Here is a 19,746-nt window from a genome sequence, read left to right as displayed (position 1 = left end):
TCTGCCTCACAAATATATGCTAAACCTTACTTTAGATACCATCATTGCTTATCTAGTGAGAAACAGATTTCCCATTAGTTTTATGTTTTTTCGGGTGTTTCATCTGATATTTGCTTTTGGTGTTTCCTTTAGAATTTTCTAGCTTTAAATCTTTTGATAGGTTTTTGTGGTAATATCTCTGCTAGCATTGGATTCTGGTTCAATGATACTCTTCTATGTTGTTAGATGGCAGAACTTTTGAATATGTGGGAGTCAAACTGTCCATTCATGTACAGGAGTTCCATCTTGAAATCCTAAAGCAGATCTTGATTTAAAACATGTAAATGGTATCAATATATGTGGTGATAGTCTGTTCTCATGTGGTTTCTCTCGTGTGCAGGCGGTTGCTAAAGATGAACCTGACAGGAACATTAGCTCCTGAGCTTGGTGTACTCACCTATGTGACTTACTTGTATGCCGCTGGTCTAACCGTGTCCTACTTTCCTTTTTGTGAAGTGTCGTGCTCATGCCTGTGTAAACTCGCACTTCTTTCAATTTGAAAGTTGAAGTTGCCATTGATCTCTCTCTCTCTCTCTCTCTCTCTCTCTCTCTCTCTCCCCCTTCCCAACTCCAAAACATTTCTTGGCAGGGATTTTATGTGGAACAACATAAGTGGCAGCATACCAAAGCAGATCGGCAACATGACTTCTTTGCACCTCCTGTATGTGAGAACTTAATTTGTACTAGGTCCAGTGGATATGCTACGATGCTATAGAATTTTTCACAGATGAGCCTATCTGCAGCCTTCTTTCGTTTTTCACTGATAGTTATACGCACTTCAATTCAGTTCGATAAATTTCTCCTTCGTCTGTTACAGAGTATTGAATTAGGCATGATGACGGACGAATCTATATAAGCAGGGGTGATTAACTATATATCTGGGAAGTACTGTTTATTGTACAAAAACTGCTTTCAGCATATCCATTTATATAATCGGACAAACTTACGTCCAATTGTCTGCTGTCATGTTTCATGTTTTCGGCTTGATGTTGATTAGGTTTATTACTGCATAGACTCAACTTCTCTCTTTATTCAGAGATACAGAATATCTATGCGAGATAATTTCTTTTCATCACATGCCAGTTAACACTCTTAATGGAACAGCGGAACGAGATCTTCAGTATGAATATAATCTTGCCTGTCTTTTTATTAAGTTTTTTGCTTTGACTTGACACGATGGCGATGTTCAAAATTTTCTTGGAGATGAATGCAGTGTACTTGCTCATAGAAGCTTCATTAGTATATTCTTTCTGCGCAATTAGCAAACAGGAAATACTTTCTTTATCAGATGAAACTTGATAATAATATGCAAAAGCAACTTATGGAGGCAATATTTAATGCAGGCTTCTAAGTGGAAACAATATATCAGGTCCTCTACCAGATGAGCTCGGATCCCTCCCCAATATAACAAAATTTCAGCTGGACCTTAACCAAATATCAGGACCACTGCCCAGTTCATTTGTAAATTTGTCAAACGTTCAGCACTTGTAAGCTTTACAGATAATAAGATCAACATTTGGTTTAGTGGCAAGGTAACCAGATTAGTTACTCTTAGTCCTCGGATGCTGTGTCTTGCAGTCACATGAACAACAATTCCATCAGTGGCCAGATTCCTCCTGAGCTCTATAAACTACAGACTCTTAAACACTTGTGAGTATGTTATTCACATTATGTCAGTCTTTTTCCTTCTTTCTTTTAACAGTCTAATGGAATGCTTGCAGCCTTTTGGATAACAACAACTTGTCAGGTTATCTCCCACCAGAGCTCCATATGATGCCCAGTCTGACGATTCTGTATGTTTTTATTTTTATTTTTATGAAGCCTTATTTTTATACACAGGCTTTTTTCTCCTTGCTATCTAAGCAAATGATTTTTTAGGCTGAAATTATCACATAATCATTGTTGCATATAACTGAAACGACTTGGACAGCATTACTTGTTGAATAAGTGAATAAGTGCAGAAACAAAAATGACAAACAATTATGACTACTTTGGTCTTTAAAAAAGTAAAACAGCTTCTGGGAATTCCTTTATTGAGGAACCTTAAAATGTATAGGCTCATTTAAGGGAACTTTAAGCTGGTATATCCAGTTAAGATTTGAGCGGGAGCTCAGCTTTGCTTGGGGTTGTTTGTCTTGTTCTTTGGATCTAATCCTGCTATACAAAGTTTCATACAGACAATTAAAGTATGAAATTTTGATCCTCTATTACTAGAAACTATCTAAAATTTTAACTATGTTGTTTCATTGCAGCCAACTGGACAACAACAACTTTGAGGGGAATGGTATCCCAAGTAATTATTCCAACATGCCTAAACTCTTGAAATTGTAAGGTCTCTCTATCTCTCTCTAACCTGCATGCATATACGCCACACATGCATATGTCACGGGCCGGCAGTTCCTTGGCAACGGAATAGCCTGTGCGGCGATTGGCGAGTCGATGAGACCCCAGGCCAGCCTTCCTTCTATAATTGTTCCTAAGAACAGTACGACGAATTGCATCCTCATATCAGATCGTACCACGCCCAGTTTAGCTCGAGCATTCAGTTCCTCGAGCGAGACACACAGAACGCTTTAGACACGACAACTAGTTTTGACCTTCCATGGCCTCGTCAGGAGAGCGGCATCAACTCTCAACCGATTTGTACACGGAAGGCCAATCCCGCTTTCAAAGCTCCTAAGGGTATATTCATTCTAACCTAGAACTCCTAGCACAAACCACCATGACGCCACTTCCATGAACCAGTTGTATCATCCCCTCTGCATCAATCACTGTTCACCCCGACGACACTAAGCTCCACTCACAAGGGTAAGAGTACGAGAGAATCACAGTCCGTAACATTCTCCCCTACTCAATTCCGCAACGCCCTCGTTGCGGGCTGTTCTGTCGCTTCCCTATGTTTCCTAAACATCAACGCCACTCCCTGATACTAACATGAATGGCAACGCTCGCCCAACAGAATAGGCCACTCCACTTCACTAGTAGCTTTCCCCGATCAAAGCTTTTCGTGAATCTCTAGTCACTTGTGCTCTCTGACAAGTGTGGCATCCCTAGCCAACTGCACTCCCTTGGTAGTTACTTCTTTCGCCTACTAGGCTTTTCCTGATCTCAACAGAGCAATGGAGGATTCTCCCCTTGTTGGAAACGTGATAACATACCTCCTCTTGAGATTAGCCAATTGATCCAGGAATGTTGTCTATTATTTAGTGAGCAATTCGATTCTACCATGTGCCCCTATTGCCATCCTAGAAGCTAGACGAGAGCTGCACGCTGTTCGAGCCCTCTTGGCCCTAGCAATTCACTCTTCGCCCTCATAGGACCGGGAAGACCACATGCTTTCCCCGAATCACCCACTTATTGGAGGGATCCCTACTCTAATACCATTTGTCACGGGCCGACAGTTCCTTGGCCATGGAATAGCCTGTGCGGTGTTTGGCCAATCGTTGAGACCCCAGACCACCCTTATTTCTATAGTTGTTCCTAAGAATAGTACGGTGAATCGCATCCTCGTATCGGATCGTACCACGCCCAGCTTAGCTCGAGCATCCAATCCCTCGAGCGAAACACACAAAATGCTTTAGGCACAACAACTGATTTCGGCCTGCCATGGCCTCATCAGGAGAGCAACATTAGCTTCCGACCAGTTTGTACACAGGAGGCCAACCCTGCCTTCAGAGCTTATAAGGTTTATTCATTCTAACCTAAAACTCCTAGTATAAACTACCCTGACGGCACTCCCACGAACCAGTTATATCGTCTCCTCTGCATCACTTACTCTTCACCTCGACGACACCAAGCTTCACTCATAAGCGTACGAGAGCACGGGAGAATTACAGTCCGTGACACATGCATACAACATGCAACCAAAGCCAGCATTGGGCTACCTTTCTTGGTTTCTTTTGTTTGAAGAGAAAACAGACAACCATGCATGCTTATTGATGTCGCATTGCTTCTAATTATTGTTATCAATATTGCATTTACGTGAAAATGATTACCTTAGAACTCAGCGCCACATGGAGGCTAATTTCAATCAGTATTTGGGCATTCGAAAATTTTACTCTGTTGGACAGAGATTGCAATCTTTGCTCTTCATCTTTATGGATCGTCGACTCTTCTGCCAGGACTGCCACAACTTGCATATTTCTTCTCCATTTCGTCTCAGAAAAAGGATAGTTTTCTACTTTTTAAACTCGAATCTTTCGATCTTAACAGGAGTTTGAGAAACTGCAATTTGGCAGGCGTTCTTCCTGATTTTAGCACCATCCCAGGTCTTCTTTACTTGTAAGCTTCAATCTCTACTTCTTTAATTGATGCTTGGCAGTTAGCATCCATTATGTTACCAATTGTTCGCTCTTTCTTGGCTTTAGCTGTGTAAATGGGATGAGGAGATATGTGAGCAGTATCAAGTTAAGTAAAAAGACTCAAATAATCTGGGCATGCTGTCTGACCAAAACTGTTGTTCAATTTGCAGGGATCTTAGCTCAAATAACCTAAATGGAAGCATACCCACGAACAAGCTTTCTCCAAATATTACTACTATGTAGGTGCTCCATGAGATCAAATTATTTGTGTTGCTCTCTCTCTCTCTCTCTCTCTCTCTCACACACACACACACACACACTCACATTCACACGCTCTTACAAAGAAATAATAAGCAAGAAAGGCACTTACATACAAATATAATGACACCTGGAATTGAATACTGGTCAGAGGTACGTCTGTAATGATAATCCTTCATCCATATTTAATTGATTTGCTTCACATCGTGCAGTGATCTCTCCCAAAATCAGCTTAATGGGACTATTCCCTCAAATTTTTCTGGTTTTGCCCATCTTCAAAAACTGTAAGGATCATCTGGACTTTGATTACATATTCTTGTTTTCCGTCAAACTCATAGAAAAATCCTAGTTTGAAGCTTTAAGCAGCTATTCACTTCATTTCATCAATTGATGGTGCTATATCATTTTTCTACAGATGGAAGTAGTTACATAATGGACTTAGGAATGATGACTATGTTTGTCTTTTGCAGATCTCTTCACAACAATTACTTGTCCGGTGATGTTCCGACCAATATATGGCAGAATATCAATTTTCAAGCAACAACTAGACTTAAATTGTGAGCCAACTGCAGAAAGATAAAATCATGGGTCCATTCTTAGCTATTTCTTAGTAATTCTATGAACATTTTGTTGTGTGGTTCAATGACTTATGGTATGACTGCCTTAAAATTGCGATGTATGTGCACGTAGTCCCCTTCCAGGAATTTTTATGGATCATATTTATATGAACTGTCAAATATTGAACGTGCGCTCACACACACACACACACACACACACACACACACACACACTCTCTCTCTCTCTCTCTCACTCCCCACCCCCCACCCGAAGCCCCAATTACAGATTTTTCATTTGAACCAGATAAAAAGTTAGAGATCAAACTGTACATTGAGCACTAGAGAAAGAAACACAAGGAAAAGGAATTGTTGGCTTACCTGAAATCTTTACTGGGTTACCTCCTACTTGTTTGAAGAACTTTCATAGGTACCTGATTTGTTTGTCCTCTTACCCTTGTATATGAATCTTTACTTGCAGGGAGTTCCAAAACAATGCACTTACCAATGTTGTGGGCAGTCTCAATCCTCCTCCAAATGTCACAATTAGGTACGCTTTCTGCTAATCAAGATGTAGGCATGTTATACATAGTTTCCATCACTCCCTTTGTTTCAATGTATTCACTGCTATTTTTTCTTCATTTTCGTTTTTGGGTTTAGCTATTATCGTGAACTTTTGATTTTAGAGCCGCTAAATATTACTAATTTTACATAAACTTGACTAAGCACCATTCATATTCACTTGTATCTAGTAGCTCTATCACAGTTGCGAGCAGTTTGATGACTTATTAATTTATCCATGCATAGGCTTCAAGGGAATCCTGTTTGCAGAAGAGAAAACGAACTTGACATTGTCACCTACTGTGCACCTGAAGATGACAGCGCTGATGCTCCTGCCAATTCTACGTACTTGAACAACAGCAGCTGCCCGAATCTGCATTGCCCTGGCCGTTACGAACATGTGCCTGACGCCCCAGATCCATGCTACTGTGCTGCACCACTTGGTGTTGGAATTCGTTTACGCAGTCCTAGTATATCTGATTTCCCCCCGTATGCTGGCCAGTTCACGTATTACATAACCTCTAATCTTGACTTGGAACTCTATCAGCTCGTGGTTGACTCCTTCATATGGCAGAAAGGTCCCAGGCTCAGGATGTTTCTAAAATTTTATCCTCTGGTTGGCAATTATTCTGGTGAATTCAATGCAAGCGAGGTCCAGCGGCTTATGAACGATATCGCAAGATTTACACTTAACACGAGTGATATATTCGGGCCCTATGATCTGCTAAATTTTACTCTTGGACAATATCAATCCGGTAAGTTTCGAGCGCGGGTCAAGATTGCGCGAGGTCGAGCCACGTGGCACGTGCGGTCTTTGCCCAGCAATTCAATTTTCATGGTCACTTTAGAAATATGAGAAATTCTTAACTGAGAATTTTGAATTTTGCAAAAAGTTTATACAAGAAACAATAAATATTTGATTGCGCAATATATAAGTTTAAAATTTACTGTTGATTATGAACTATGATAAGTTTGCCATTGATGAGAGCAACAATATTTAGAATAACTTATAATTTCCTAAACTCTTGAATTTGTATGCATTAATTGAATTTTTAAAAGATGAATATTCCAATTGATTTTTCGAAAGGCCAAAATACATATTATTAGATTCGTGCAACACGCCGGCATCTCTTGAGTAATAAAATATACTCCTCCTCCTCGTTCTCTACTACTGATCGCATATCCTTCTATAATCTTTTTTGCCTTATCAGAAATTATTTGTTACATAAATGAATTGGGTCGTTTGTACAGGTATAGATCTGACTAAACATTATAGGGTATCCAGCCAATCCATCCTTAGATTTAATAAATGTTGATAGCTTCTCTAATTTCATGTAATGCATCATGAGCATGTCCAAACTGGCGAGCCATCTATATTGGAATAGCATTTCTTCTCTTGTTCTCAAAACACTTTCTAGTGGTCATTTGAAAGGGGGCTCTGCAATTGTTTTAATCAAAGGCGTCTTCTGAAACAGATAAGCTATCTTTCACAGTCAAACTGGTTTTTAGAGAACAGTAATCTCCTCATGTGCAGATGTTAGTGTGCCAAGCTCGGGCATGAGCAAGGGTGTTCTGGCTGCAATTGTACTTGGGTCCATCTCTTCTGCAGGTGTCATATGCCTGGCCATTGCGTTTCTGTTCTACCTAAGACACCCTAGGACCCGGGGTCAAGGTTCCAGGACAAAATCAGGTGGGTGATTTCTGCTGCATTATTGGCACCTTGAAAAGCCTCATCCTCCAGAGTGAAGTCTTTATTTATTTTTTCGTCTTGTGTAGTTTCGAAAGTTCCCCTGAAAGTTGAAGGGATAAAAGAATTTTCCTTCGCTGATCTTGAGAAGGCAACAAGTAACTTCGACATCACCGCTCAGATAGGACAAGGAGGTTATGGAAAAGTTTATAAAGGTGTCATGGAAGATAGCACGGTGGTGGCAATCAAACGTGCAGAGCAGAGATCGCTGCAGGGGCAAAAAGAGTTCTTTACCGAAATAGAATTCTTGTCACGGCTACACCATCGCAACCTTGTTGCCTTAGTTGGTTACTGCGACGAACAAAGTGAACAGGTAGAATCTAGATTTTGACAGCGCTGATGTGCTCATTGAAGCAATGTTTCAAAGAAGTGTTATATTACCTTTCCTGTTCGTTAACAGTATGAAGCTTCTTATTAAGATATTCTCTCACATAATAAAACCCTTTAAAAAGTACATTACAAGGGTACAAGGTGCGTGCTGCTAAACTCCAGCTAAGAGGTACTCAAAAGTGTGTAGATAGCCTACATCATTACTACTTCCTTCATATGTTGAAGTCAAATATTATGGTTTGAATGATGACACATGTAGAATTCCACTTTAGAAGTGAATCCTGGTAGGATTACAAAAAATAAGGTAACCAATAGGTGCCCTCCTGAGGATTCAGCTGTGATGTTTATACAGTACAAACTTACAGTGCAGCCAAGATGGAGTGCATGCTGATAAATTTCGTAATCATGTGACCTCAAGTGCAAGAAAATCAACTCTATAAGAAGTCGTCAATTTTCTAACCATTAAGGTTGGAACCTATGAAATGACTAAGATGCTCTTAACCTTTTTATGATTCATACCGCATCATCTAGAATGGTGAGAACCAGGATGCGGACATTGAGTATATCATCTAGTACAGCGAGGCCTCTGATATAGAGTATACTTTCAATGCAATACCATCTTTACCACTATGAGTCGTGAGGACTCTAAATGCTCTCATCTGCATGCAAGCACAGAGGACCACAATGGACTGGTGGATAACCTACTACCAAGAGTCTGACCACCGATATTTGGGTTCTCTTGTACGAGCTTGCAGAAAAGTTTTCATTTGTTTAGAATATGGAAAGAAATGCATTCTTACGTCAGCATTTCCTGTTATTATCATATGTTCCAATAGAAGTGCAGTATTAGTTCTGCAACTAATGTTTCCATTTGAGAATATGCAAGCAGTTAGATCTATCGCATTCGATTAGGTCTTTTCGTCGTGATCTTTGAAATCTGTTTTACATGGACTTGCGTACTTTTATACTTGGTAAAGAATATGTCTCCAAGAGCTGGATTGTTTACATTCTAAATAAGTTAATAGTAATCGAGAATCTAAGTCACGCCTTTATCAAATATTCTGATTGGACAGATTTCATGTGGTAATGGAAGTCCTTCTAAGTCTATCTAACAAATGGAAAATTATTAGGTCCTAATCTCTTAGGTCATAGGTAAAAATTTTGTCAATGACAAGTGACTATGCATAGTTCTTGTGCCTATACTATTCTTTCGTAATTGTCACACTGCGGTAATACTCTTGTTTCCCTAATTTTACTGGTTTGCTGCATTTCAATAATGACAATGACTGTAACTAAGTTTAATATGCTTTTTTTAATTGTCCTGCAGATGTTGGTATATGAGTTCATGCCAAATGGTTCCCTTCACAATGTCTTATCAGGTAAAAAGTCATGCAGTTTCATAGGCTGTATCCGTGATTGTTCATCATGCTCTGTAAATCTCATTTGTCTAATTTGTTTATCTCTTGGAACCGTTTGGCCTTTTGATTATCCACATGGATCACTGTCATTTTCATTTCATAATTGAGTAAAATAGATTGTCATATGGTTATATAGAAATTTTTTCATTTTATTCTCCCCCTTGTTTTTCAAGTGCAAACTTTTGTGCACACGTCCTATAATCTGTTCCTTGCCCTCGGCAGAAGGCAGGATGATTTAGAATCTATAAACATTCCTAAGCTGGTGCCCAGCTGACTTGGCTTAAAATTTCCTCACAATTTTTTATTGCTACTTTCTCATGCTAACAATATGAAAAGAAGGATTTCTGAATCCCACGTTGCAGTATCTGGCCTTGTTGTACCTAAAAATGAAAGGAAACATGGCAAAGAACTTAAAATGCTACTTTGACTTGCTTCTAAGGCCAAAATGTCCCTTCATAAATAGATATATCCACAAACGAGGTTTTTGTTTTGATAGCTGTGAGCTTAAGTGTAGCTTCTCTATCTTGATATTTATCAATTGGCAGGTCGATATAGAAGCCCGTTGAGTTTTGCAGTCAGATTGAGCATCGCCATGGGTTCAGCCAAGGGCATTCTCTACCTTCACACAGAAGCTGACCCTCCCATCATACACCGGGATATCAAAGCCAATAATATATTATTAGACAGCAGACTCAACGCAAAAGTCGCGGACTTTGGAATCTCGAGACTTGCGCCATCACCGAATACTGATGGTCATGTAACTGCTCACATATCCACAAACGTAAAGGGCACACCTGTAAGTAACCCTGCTTGTCATAGTTGGAGAATTTATCATACTAAATGAAGAACAAAGAGTATCTTACTGATGTAGAGCGAAAGTAGAATTTTGTGGACTGTTTCTGTGGGAGAATGACCATCCACCATAGATCTTGATGGCTATTTCCTGTCTGGCCAGCATTCCCATTTAGTCGTAGACATGCAGAGCTGCTTTTCTCAATCATCTGATGCTCAATGGATAGTCTCAAACAAACTAAAAGACAACAAACCAATCGTGATTCTCTCAAGTTGTCTGTAATTTCACCAGTGCATTAGTACGGTATCAAACAAGAAAATTTTGGCATTATCGCTGCTTTTGGATCTGACATTGTTTCATATAAAAGTGGAACAGTAAATTAGTAGAGATCCAGCTCTATAGTCATCTTTTGTGTACATTGTGCTGCTTCACTATTTTAAGGGCTGACTTTAATAATTCTCTGCATCCTATTTTCCTTTGCAGGGCTACCTTGATCCAGAGTACTTCTTGACACATAAGTTAACAGAAAAAAGTGATGTTTACAGCCTTGGGATTGTATTTTTGGAGCTGTTGACAGGGATGCAGCCCATATCTCATGGTAGAAACATTGTCAGGGAGGTACTTGTTCTTTCCGCTTTCCCTTAAATCCTAATAAACCCGACCGGAGAAACCTTAATGTATTCTCCTGACTCATGCATTTTGCAATCCAGGGCAGTGTCAGTATGATTATCTTCCCAACTCACCAACGTACTGAATTCTATGTCAAGACGACATAGAATCCTACCATTTATTTTCCATTACTCAGAGAGTGGCCTCAAATTCGATTCCATTGCATTTCTCGTCATAGTATCAGCATTTTTAGATGAAGCGTAACTTTAGCATCATGTTGTTGTCCCGCTGTTGGTACTCTCTCACCGTGATTCTTTATATTGTTGATGGCATTGGCAGGTGCTACAAGCTTGTCAATCTGGATCGATGTTTTCCATCATAGATCGAAGCATGGGCCCATATCCTTCTGAATGTATCAAGAAGTTCATGGCATTGGCCCTCAAGTGTTGTGAAGATCAGACCAAGGGGCGACCAACAATGTTGGAGGTGGTACGAGAATTGGAGAATATATCTTCCATGCTACCGGAAACCGACACTATTACCTCAGAATCAGAAGCTTCCGGTTCAGGAATTGGGGATTCTGGCCCTCAGCCTCTTTACCCCAGGAGAAGTCCATACACATCTACCGATTTGGTTGGAAGCGACCTTGTAAGTGGCGTGATACCCACAATCAGGCCCCGTTAATGTACCGTAAACTTCTCCTTCTCGTTAACTAGGATCAGTCGCATCATGTAATATATCTTTCGGGCCCCCCAAGAGTGTTTCTCAGTGCATGAAGAAACTTGGTGAATCGACCTTGTACTGTGTGGTATCCCTTTTTTTTTCGGTTCTGTGATTAGACCTCGAGTTCGATCAAAGAACTTTGACGTGTTGGACATTTCTCAAAGTTTCTAACAACTCGCAGATGGTACAAGTCCTGAGAGCCGGACTCTGCAAGATCTTTTTCTCTTGTGAATGCTTTGAGATCGTACCCAGAAGATGGTTCAGACATAAGCATATATGGAAGGAACTGTTGTGTACATCAGGAGCTTTCGTAGATCGGTTATGTTCATGAGATATCTGCCCAGCTTGATCTTTTGTTAGAAATACTTGTTGGTTGTCACCTCAAGATAATGCATAATGGCCTGATAGAGCAACTCGTGAGCAACTAGAGTACTTTTGAACCTGAGTTCTCTTCAACCACTATTCCTCTCATATAGATACAAGTGAGGTGTTATAAAATTGTTGTAATAGGGGCAAAAAAAAATTCACATCGAGATCGAACCGAAAACCCGAGCCAATTTTTGTCCATACCAATTGAATTTCAATTCGGGCCCATGGTGCGCGTTCGGATCTTGGGTCGATTGAGGATTACTTTGACTGAAAACGAAATGCTTCACGTAGGACCAAAGTGAATAACTCTCATGTTTTTGTTTAGCTATGATCCTTGGAGAAATTTAGGCTTTTTTTTTTTCCTTCATCACACACTTTTATGTCAATGTACAAAATTCGTTTCACAAGGATATACGAGAGTAAGATATCTCGAACTTGCTTCGGTTATAGTCCGTTGCATTTGGGTCCAGGGAATTTGATTTGGGCCGCAAAGTTGGAGGTGACTTGGGTTGGATTAAGCTTTTGCATAAGCTATGCCTTTGAGAAACGCATTGTCTAGGAAGTGATACCAAGAATTTGTTGTTTGGACTTAACATAATAGGTTAGAGAATTTAGTAAGGAAAAATCGCAATTATTCAAAAAAAAACTTGATCGCACAAATATTTATTAGTTTTAAGATGAAAAATTTAAGACTCATTTGTACTTCATGGATGATTTTTTATGACGTCAGCATATCTATTTCTTTTTATATAAACCAAACTCATTGTCCAGCTCTTCCCTTCTTTTTATCTTTTGATGCCTGACGGAGAAATTGAATAATGAAACCATAGGTATTATGCCTTGTTTAACGAAAAATCAATTATTTGAAAATGGTTTTTTAATTAGTTAATTTAAGATGTTGCTAAAAGGGTAAATAAAAAGTTGGTAAAAGATAGAAGACGTGTTTCTTTGTCAAAGACAAAAGAAGCTTATAAATTTCAAAGGACTTTTATAGCATACACATTTAGTGTAACAAAAAAGTTCCACGAGCGGCTTGATTCACCATTGATTTCATGATTGTAACTACCCACTTTCGTTTATTAACAACCAAATCAATAGTGTATGAAGCCACTTGTAGAACATTCTATTTACACTAGTGGTGTTTGCTACATGGATCAAGATGAAAAGTTGATAATCACTCTAATTGAGATTTGTAATTTCTGAGAATTGGTAAGCAAAGCAAATAAAAAGGGTAACTCAATAGAGAAATTAGCAAATCTAAGAAAAATGAATAATGTTGGTAATCACCTCAAATGAGAGTTGGTAACTCAAAATTAGTTGGTTATTTAATTGGGGACTAATTGCCTTAGTCATACAAATAAAGTTGATAATTTCATATAACAATTAATAGTGTTAAGCAGTTTGTAAGAAATATAAACAAAAACGGGTTAACCACGACAAAAGCTTGTTTTTGTCAGAGATAAGAAAAGTTGATGTTCAAAATAAATCAAATAAAAATTGGTAACTAACTTAATTAGGAGTTGGCAATGCAAAATTAGTTAGTTAGTTGGTGATTATTTTAATTGAGATTGGTAATTTTTAAAAAAATCCATAAATTTAAAAAGTTGGCAAGTAAGGCAAATAAAATTGGTAACTCAATAAATAATTAGGTAAATTCAAAATAAATGAATGAATTTTAGTAAGCAATTGAAATAAGAGTTTAAAAAACTAAAAATGAATCTTGACTAAATTGGAGGAAAATGATAAATCACTCAAAATGCTGGTAGTTTCTAAGAAGAGTTGGTAAATTTAACAGGTTAGTAAATAAAGCAAATAAAAATTGGTAACTCAATTAAAAAGTTGGTAAACTTTTTACAAAATAAATGTCTGTAAATTCTTACCAAAAAAAATAAAAATAAATGTCTGTAAACAACTGGAAGTCGGTAGCCTAGTGGGGAAAAAACCAAAACATCAAACGTATAAAGATTGGTAAAATTGTTCAAAAGTTGATAAATTAACAAACTTTGTAAAAGGGACAAATAAATTTGGGTAAATGATAATAAGAGTCATGAAAAAAAAAACAAATAAAAGTGGTAAGTAACTCAAAACTGATTAGTAATTTAATTAGAAAAAAAATTGGTAGTCGCTCCAACAAAGATTGATAAGCATGATGAGAGTTGTTAATTTAAGGCATTAGTAAAAAAAAAACAAATAAATGTTAGTAAAAGACAAGAAAAATTTGATGATATTGTCAAAAGAAAAGCAAAAAACATAATAAAAGTCTTGATAAATTATTCTGGAAAATTAGGTGACGGGTAACTTTTTTTCTCTCAAAAATTTACCAGCACAGAAAAAATCTATATTATTTTATTTTTTTTGGAACGATGAATAGTTGGTTGTCCTTGTGACTTCACATACATGAAAGTCTTCCTTACTAAGTGCTCACACTCACTTGAATAGCAACTCCCAATCAACGAGGAATGTATGGTATAAGGTCTGCATCCGCCCATTTTCCTTGGAAAAAAGGGTCTAGGAATCACTTCTTTCACGACGTTGCATGTCGACCCGCCTAATCCTATCAGTTCATGAAAGTCTCCCTTTCTCGTGGCAATCGAGTAATTATCGGAGCGCAAGACCCCGGGAATGGGAGACCAAGAAAGTCGTCGTTTTTTTTTGGATTTGTGCAATCACAGTCATTGCTTCTCGAGTCTCGTTGAGCCATAGCTAACTCGACTAGATCTCTAATTTGAAATATCTTGTTGTGCAAATCTTAGGGTTTTTTGACCCCTCGAGAGAATCCCCTACATAGACCATTCCCTTGTGAAATTTCGGTTCATGAAAGTTTCCATTTCTCATGGCAATCGAGTAATTATCGGAGCGAAAGACCCCGGGAATGGGGGACCAAGAAAGTCGTCATTTTTGTTTGGATTTGTGCAATCACAGTCATTGCTTCTCTAGTCACGTTGAGCCATAGCTAACTCGACTAGATCTCTAGTTTGAAATATCTTGTTGTGCAAATCTTAGTGTTTTTCGACCCCTCAAGAGAATCCCCTGCATAGACCATTCCCTTGTGAAATTTCGGTTCATGAAAGTCTCCATTTCTCGTGGCAATAGAGTAATTATCGGAGCGAAAGACCCCGGGGCGTCGTTTTTGTTTGAATTTGCGCAATCACAATCATTGCTTCTCGAGTCCCGTTGAGCCATAGCCAACCCGACTAGATCTCTAGTTTGATATAGCATCTTATGCAAAATCATGGGATTTTGCAACCCATCGAGAGAACCCCCTCCAGAGACCATTCCCTTGTGAAAGTGATACAAGTAAGATGAACACAGCTAAATAGGAAAATTATCCGAAAAGTCCTAAACTTATTGTATGGCGGCCAATTCAGTCCTAAACCTTTCGATTGTGTCAATTGAATCCTAAACTTTCATAAACCTTTCAATTGTTACAATTTAGTCCTAAATTTATGACTAACGTAGCAAATCTTCAAAAGGTTTAGGACTAAATTGACAAATCGTCAAAATGTTTAAGATTAAATTGGCACAATCGAAAAGTTTAGAACTGAATTGGCCGTTATAGAATAGGTTTGTAACTTTTTGGACAGTTATCTCCAGCTAAATAGACCTCGATGTTGATCAAATGTTTTTAAGTTCTTATGCAGTATGTCGATTTACGTAGAAACCATAATAAAACATAAGGTAATAATGATCTGAATATACGATTTTGGGAATTGGCATGTATCTAGAAGCGTTGACTTTATGTGATTAAACAATAAGATACTAATGATCTAACCAAACGATCTTGGGAATGTTGGCAACACATGTAGCCAAAGGTGCAGTCTTTTCCGCCGGCTGCTTGACTTGTTTGATCCAAGAGATGCCACGAAATGGTCCAAGAGTGATGCAATTCAGCTGGCTTGAAAGCAAAATACGTACAAGGCACTCCGTATCATCTTGGCATCTTGCCGTTCACGGCGCTATCAGCCAGTGATAGATTTTTTTAATCATAAAAGAAGCGAGCCTATGATATATTTGCAATTAGGAGGGCCATTACTTTAATTAATTCATTTATTTATTTGTTATCGTATGGACATCCACTTGACTCGATTAACTTTCGGAGATGCACAGAAGCCGCCTTAGTCGCGCGCATAAAATAAGCTTTCACGGTGACGGACGTGATTCTCAAAGATTATTATGAAGATGCTGAAATTCAATGGATCCAAGATTATTTATTTATGCTGAAATTCTGTGGTGGACGTTGCCGCCACGACCTCAGGCCATCGCCAATCTGAGGTTGTGATGTCAGATCAAAGGCTGCGACCTCGGGCGATATTTAATCTAAGATTGGTTTAACTAGTGCGGTGGTTGCAAACTCCGGATGTTGCAAAGCTAGGAAGAGATTCGAGTCGACAACGGTGGCGGATTGGCGTTGGGTAGACTTGTCAAACGAGTGGATCAGATCGAATTTGGATCGGATTGAAAATGATCCGATTCAAATAGACTCATTTAATCCGTTTTGACCCGTTTTCATGTAATGCAAATCTAATGACCCATACCCAACCCAACCCATATATAACTCATACCCGATCCGATCCATATTGCTAAAACATTTTCATATTTAACTCAATTTAAGAAAACTCGAACCCAAACTGAGATGAGAATGCGGAGTGAGTGAGCGCGAGATTGAGTGAGGACGAGAGAGGTGAATTGAATTAAAATAAATTGTCAATCCATTTATAACCCATTTACGATCCATTTAACGCTAATATTATGTTTATACTCATTTATGATTCATTTAGTGAATATAACTAACTCATTTATAACACATTTACTGATATATAGGTTAAGAAATGAGTTTATGACCCATTTTGACAGGTCTAGCGTTGGGCGACATCGGGTGCTTGGTCTCGATAATATGGGAAGCAAGTTTTTAGCTGTACAAAATTTTGTTCAATTAGAGTTGTAGGAACATACTACCCTAACAACAAGTTAGGACAATAGAAAATGAAACTCATTTGATAATGGGAAGATAAGGTTGTTGTAATATCTCACATCTATCCATGGAATTTATATTAGCTTATCTAGATGCTTTTTTTTTTCTTTTTTTGTGGCTTAAATTTTTAGAATTGGATGTTCTCAAAATCACCTCGGGAAGTCTTTATGTCTGAGCAATCAAGAGTAACGTCATGCCTGTCCAAGATCATTAAAAATCACTTTCTTCGAGAATTCGACTTCTCGTAGAGGACAAAACCATGTGCCTCTTGGGGAATGAATTGGAGAAAATTAAAGAATTAAAATCCAATTACATTTTATCTAACTTGAGGCCGTGATATAATTGTCTATTAATTGAATAGGAAACCACATTGGGGTCTCTATTTGCTAGTGAGATATTAAATTAAACTGATTTAAGTATTGGCTAATAATTATATGGTTTGTCTTATACAGAAGTTAGAAAAACATGAGTTTATACCTTAATCACACAACACAGATTCAATTCTCAGAAAAATTATCCGAAAAGTTTTAGACTTATTATACGATTGCTAATTCAGTTCTAAATTTTTCAATTTGGCCAACGTAGTCCTAAACCTTTTGACGATTATCTAATGTAGTCTTTTTTTTTTTTTTATCTAATGTAGTCTATCCAGTCAGTTTTTGGCGAAAATCACTGACATGGCGGTTCAATAAGCACCGGCTGCCCACGTCTAGCCCGGATCTGGTGAGGGTGTCGTAGTCCTCACCGGTGACCCAGAGATCGAAAAACAATAAAATAAAAGAAAAGGAAAAAAAGAAAAAATTCAGATTTTTTTTAAAAAAAATTGCAAAATCGTCCATGAAGGTGGTCGTGCCTCGTAAGACGGTTGACAAATCATTGTGTTCACAATATTAGGGTAATTTAAAGAGATTTTAGAGTTTTTACCGAGACGACGTATATTATGCAAATCATTCACATGCATAAGATATTATATGTATCGTGTATGTACATAGTCAGGTTTGTGTCTAGAATCGTGACACAATCTATTCGATATGATCTTTTCCAATTTAGTTTAAGGTCATATAAATAGGTCATAAGTTGTTATAGTGAGTGAGACAATCAAGTTATTGTCTTTTCTCTTCACATTTTTCACTCCATATGAAAACACAAAGTCCTTTCAATATTTTATGACAAATTACCGCTACTACTTGACCAACTAGTAGGGTTATCATAAGCAAATTGAGAGAGAGAGAGAGAGAGAGAGAGAGAGAGAGAGAGAGAGAGATATATATATATATATATATATATATATATATATATATATATATATATCTTAGTGTGATTTATGATTTAGCCAGTTGATGTTAGCAAGAGTATATATATATATATATATATATATATATATATATATCTTAGTGTGATTTATGATTTAGCCAGTTGATGTTAGCAAGAGTATTATAGTATACTTGGACCAACTGCTACTTTATTTTTGAGATATACTAAATTAAGTTAATCATTAATTGATCAGTACTTCAAATATAGTATTCCAACACTTTCTCGTCGTGGGAATGTTTAACTTGGACGTAATGGCGTCCAATCAATGGAGAGGTAAGTGCTTCAGCACTTTCTACTTAGATGAAAGGATTCGATTTGTACATATGGATCATCACATCCCATCACTGGTTAATTCTACCATCTATCTAAGAGTGTAGTCTTGTCGGTATAAATTTTAGGTGATAGGAAAGTAGGGTTGTGTGGATGCCTGGATTTTCCTAGTTATCTCTTGTTTACATACCGCTACTCATCTGGGTTTTGGTCAGCGTCTTAGATTAACCCACGTGATCAACAAGTTGTCTCGTCGTTTTACAATTGCAGTTGTATAGGCTGCATTTTCGTACTCTTTACGAAGAATACTTTGATTTAGTATCTACAATAGAGAATTCTATAGGGTGAAGACTAACTGTTACGAGCTCGACAAGAAGAAGAAGAAGAAGAAGAAAGAAGAAGAAGATGATGATAGTGAGAGTGAGTTTATACAGCAAGAATTTTTATTTATTCTCATAACCAAACGATAGTATGAAAATGCTTCTTGATTATTTTATAAACTCCTCAAAAGCCTAAAATAATTATATAAAATTAGATCGAGATATTATTTGTGTGTTCTCCACTAAAAATGAGGCAAAAACTCAAAATATAAAGCAATTTAAATTCCTTTATTAGTCTCCAAGTGGAATGAGAAACGAACGAGCTCCCAAAAATATTTCCACAAAATAGAAAATCGATAAATGTGCAACTTGTGCAAAATTTTGGCTCGACCAATCTTAGATAAATAATAAAAATGATGCTTACATTCAAGGCGAAATTCCCTGAAAAGAACAAATTTAAGAGCAACATGTACATTCTATCCAAGGAAATAATTTAGGATAAGTTCTTGCACTGCATGAGTCGATAGAAATCGCTAAAGAACTAACACTCATTTTGGATGGAGTGATTAGGAATGAAAAAGAACGGATTTATGGGAGAAGAGAACAGAAATGATTTGAATGAATTGAGTTATCGTGTTGTTTTGATACTAGCGAGCATTTTATTGACTCATAAATAGATGCGAAATAAAGGTATAAGTAAAAGAGAAGAATAAATTTGTTTATTTGTACACAAATCACCCAAAGTTCCTATGAATCCATTCATGTTTCCCACAATCTAAACACAACGGAAGACGGCCAACGTCTACGTAAGCGATTTTCTGGCCAAAACTGGCCGAATGGATTATATTGGCAAATCATCAAAAGATTTAGAACTTAATTAGCCAAATTAAAATATTTATGGCTAAATTGACATAAGTTCAATAGATTTATTTTTTATTTTTTATAATTTCCCTCCTTTTTTCTTTATCTCTTTTCCTCCGTTGAAGCACGGTTGTGCTTTTCGAATCATTTCTCTTCCCTCCCAATCCCTCCTAACAAACATAGAGTAAGATGCCACAAAATGAAAAATTCGATTGTGATGAAATGACAAACTTGAAGTAGAATTTCAGATTATTATCCCAAAATCCAGCACAATCTCATATCTATAATTATATACTTCTATTTTCGT

At 37.6% G+C, this 19,746-nt stretch overlaps 3 protein-coding genes across 3 annotated transcripts in view; all 3 read left to right on the top strand.

Annotated features, from left to right (window-relative positions):
* The window catches only part of LOC115677139 (probable LRR receptor-like serine/threonine-protein kinase At1g06840), a 32,162-nt gene that overhangs the window by 622 nt on the left and 11,794 nt on the right, over positions 1 to 19,746 (top strand). The gene's annotated exons all lie outside the window — the stretch shown is intronic.
* On the top strand, positions 390 to 5,152 carry LOC115677070 (probable LRR receptor-like serine/threonine-protein kinase At1g06840). Its single transcript, XM_056316483.1, has 8 exons — positions 390 to 451; positions 629 to 1,526; positions 1,618 to 1,689; positions 1,761 to 1,832; positions 2,292 to 2,366; positions 4,252 to 4,320; positions 4,511 to 4,579; positions 4,811 to 5,152. The coding sequence occupies exons 3-8, from the start codon at positions 1,622 to 1,624 to the stop codon at positions 4,884 to 4,886; spliced, it is 429 nt and encodes a 142-aa protein (XP_056172458.1). The 5' UTR covers positions 390 to 451; positions 629 to 1,526; positions 1,618 to 1,621; the 3' UTR covers positions 4,887 to 5,152.
* Positions 7,143 to 11,472, top strand: LOC130139467 (probable LRR receptor-like serine/threonine-protein kinase At1g06840). The gene is made up of 6 exons (XM_056316482.1): positions 7,143 to 7,403; positions 7,490 to 7,773; positions 9,118 to 9,169; positions 9,754 to 10,004; positions 10,485 to 10,619; positions 10,950 to 11,472. Exons 1-6 carry the CDS (start codon positions 7,271 to 7,273, stop codon positions 11,292 to 11,294), a joined length of 1,200 nt encoding a protein of 399 aa, XP_056172457.1. The 5' UTR covers positions 7,143 to 7,270; the 3' UTR covers positions 11,295 to 11,472.

This window comes from Syzygium oleosum, unplaced genomic scaffold (assembly GCF_021117445.2).
Source record: "Syzygium oleosum isolate NSW1041296 unplaced genomic scaffold, Sole_v2.1 Sole_v2.12, whole genome shotgun sequence".
Classification (NCBI taxonomy): domain Eukaryota; kingdom Viridiplantae; phylum Streptophyta; class Magnoliopsida; order Myrtales; family Myrtaceae; genus Syzygium; species Syzygium oleosum.
The sequence above is the reverse complement of the archived record's forward strand: the minus strand, read 5'-3'. Positions and strand labels throughout refer to the sequence as shown.

Excerpts from the sequence above, each read along its gene's own strand:
- LOC115677070 (XM_056316483.1), top strand. The coding sequence starts at position 1,622 with ATGAACAACAATTCCATCAGTGGCCAGATTCCTCCTGAGCTCTATAAA. Across the intron at positions 4,321-4,510 it reads ATCCCAGGTCTTCTTTACTT|GGATCTTAGCTCAAATAACC; the intron begins GTAAGCTTCAAT and ends TTCAATTTGCAG. Across the intron at positions 4,580-4,810 it reads TCTCCAAATATTACTACTAT|TGATCTCTCCCAAAATCAGC; the intron begins GTAGGTGCTCCA and ends CACATCGTGCAG.
- LOC130139467 (XM_056316482.1), top strand. The coding sequence starts at position 7,271 with ATGAGCAAGGGTGTTCTGGCTGCAATTGTACTTGGGTCCATCTCTTCT. Across the intron at positions 7,774-9,117 it reads GCGACGAACAAAGTGAACAG|ATGTTGGTATATGAGTTCAT; the intron begins GTAGAATCTAGA and ends ATTGTCCTGCAG. Across the intron at positions 9,170-9,753 it reads CCTTCACAATGTCTTATCAG|GTCGATATAGAAGCCCGTTG; the intron begins GTAAAAAGTCAT and ends ATCAATTGGCAG.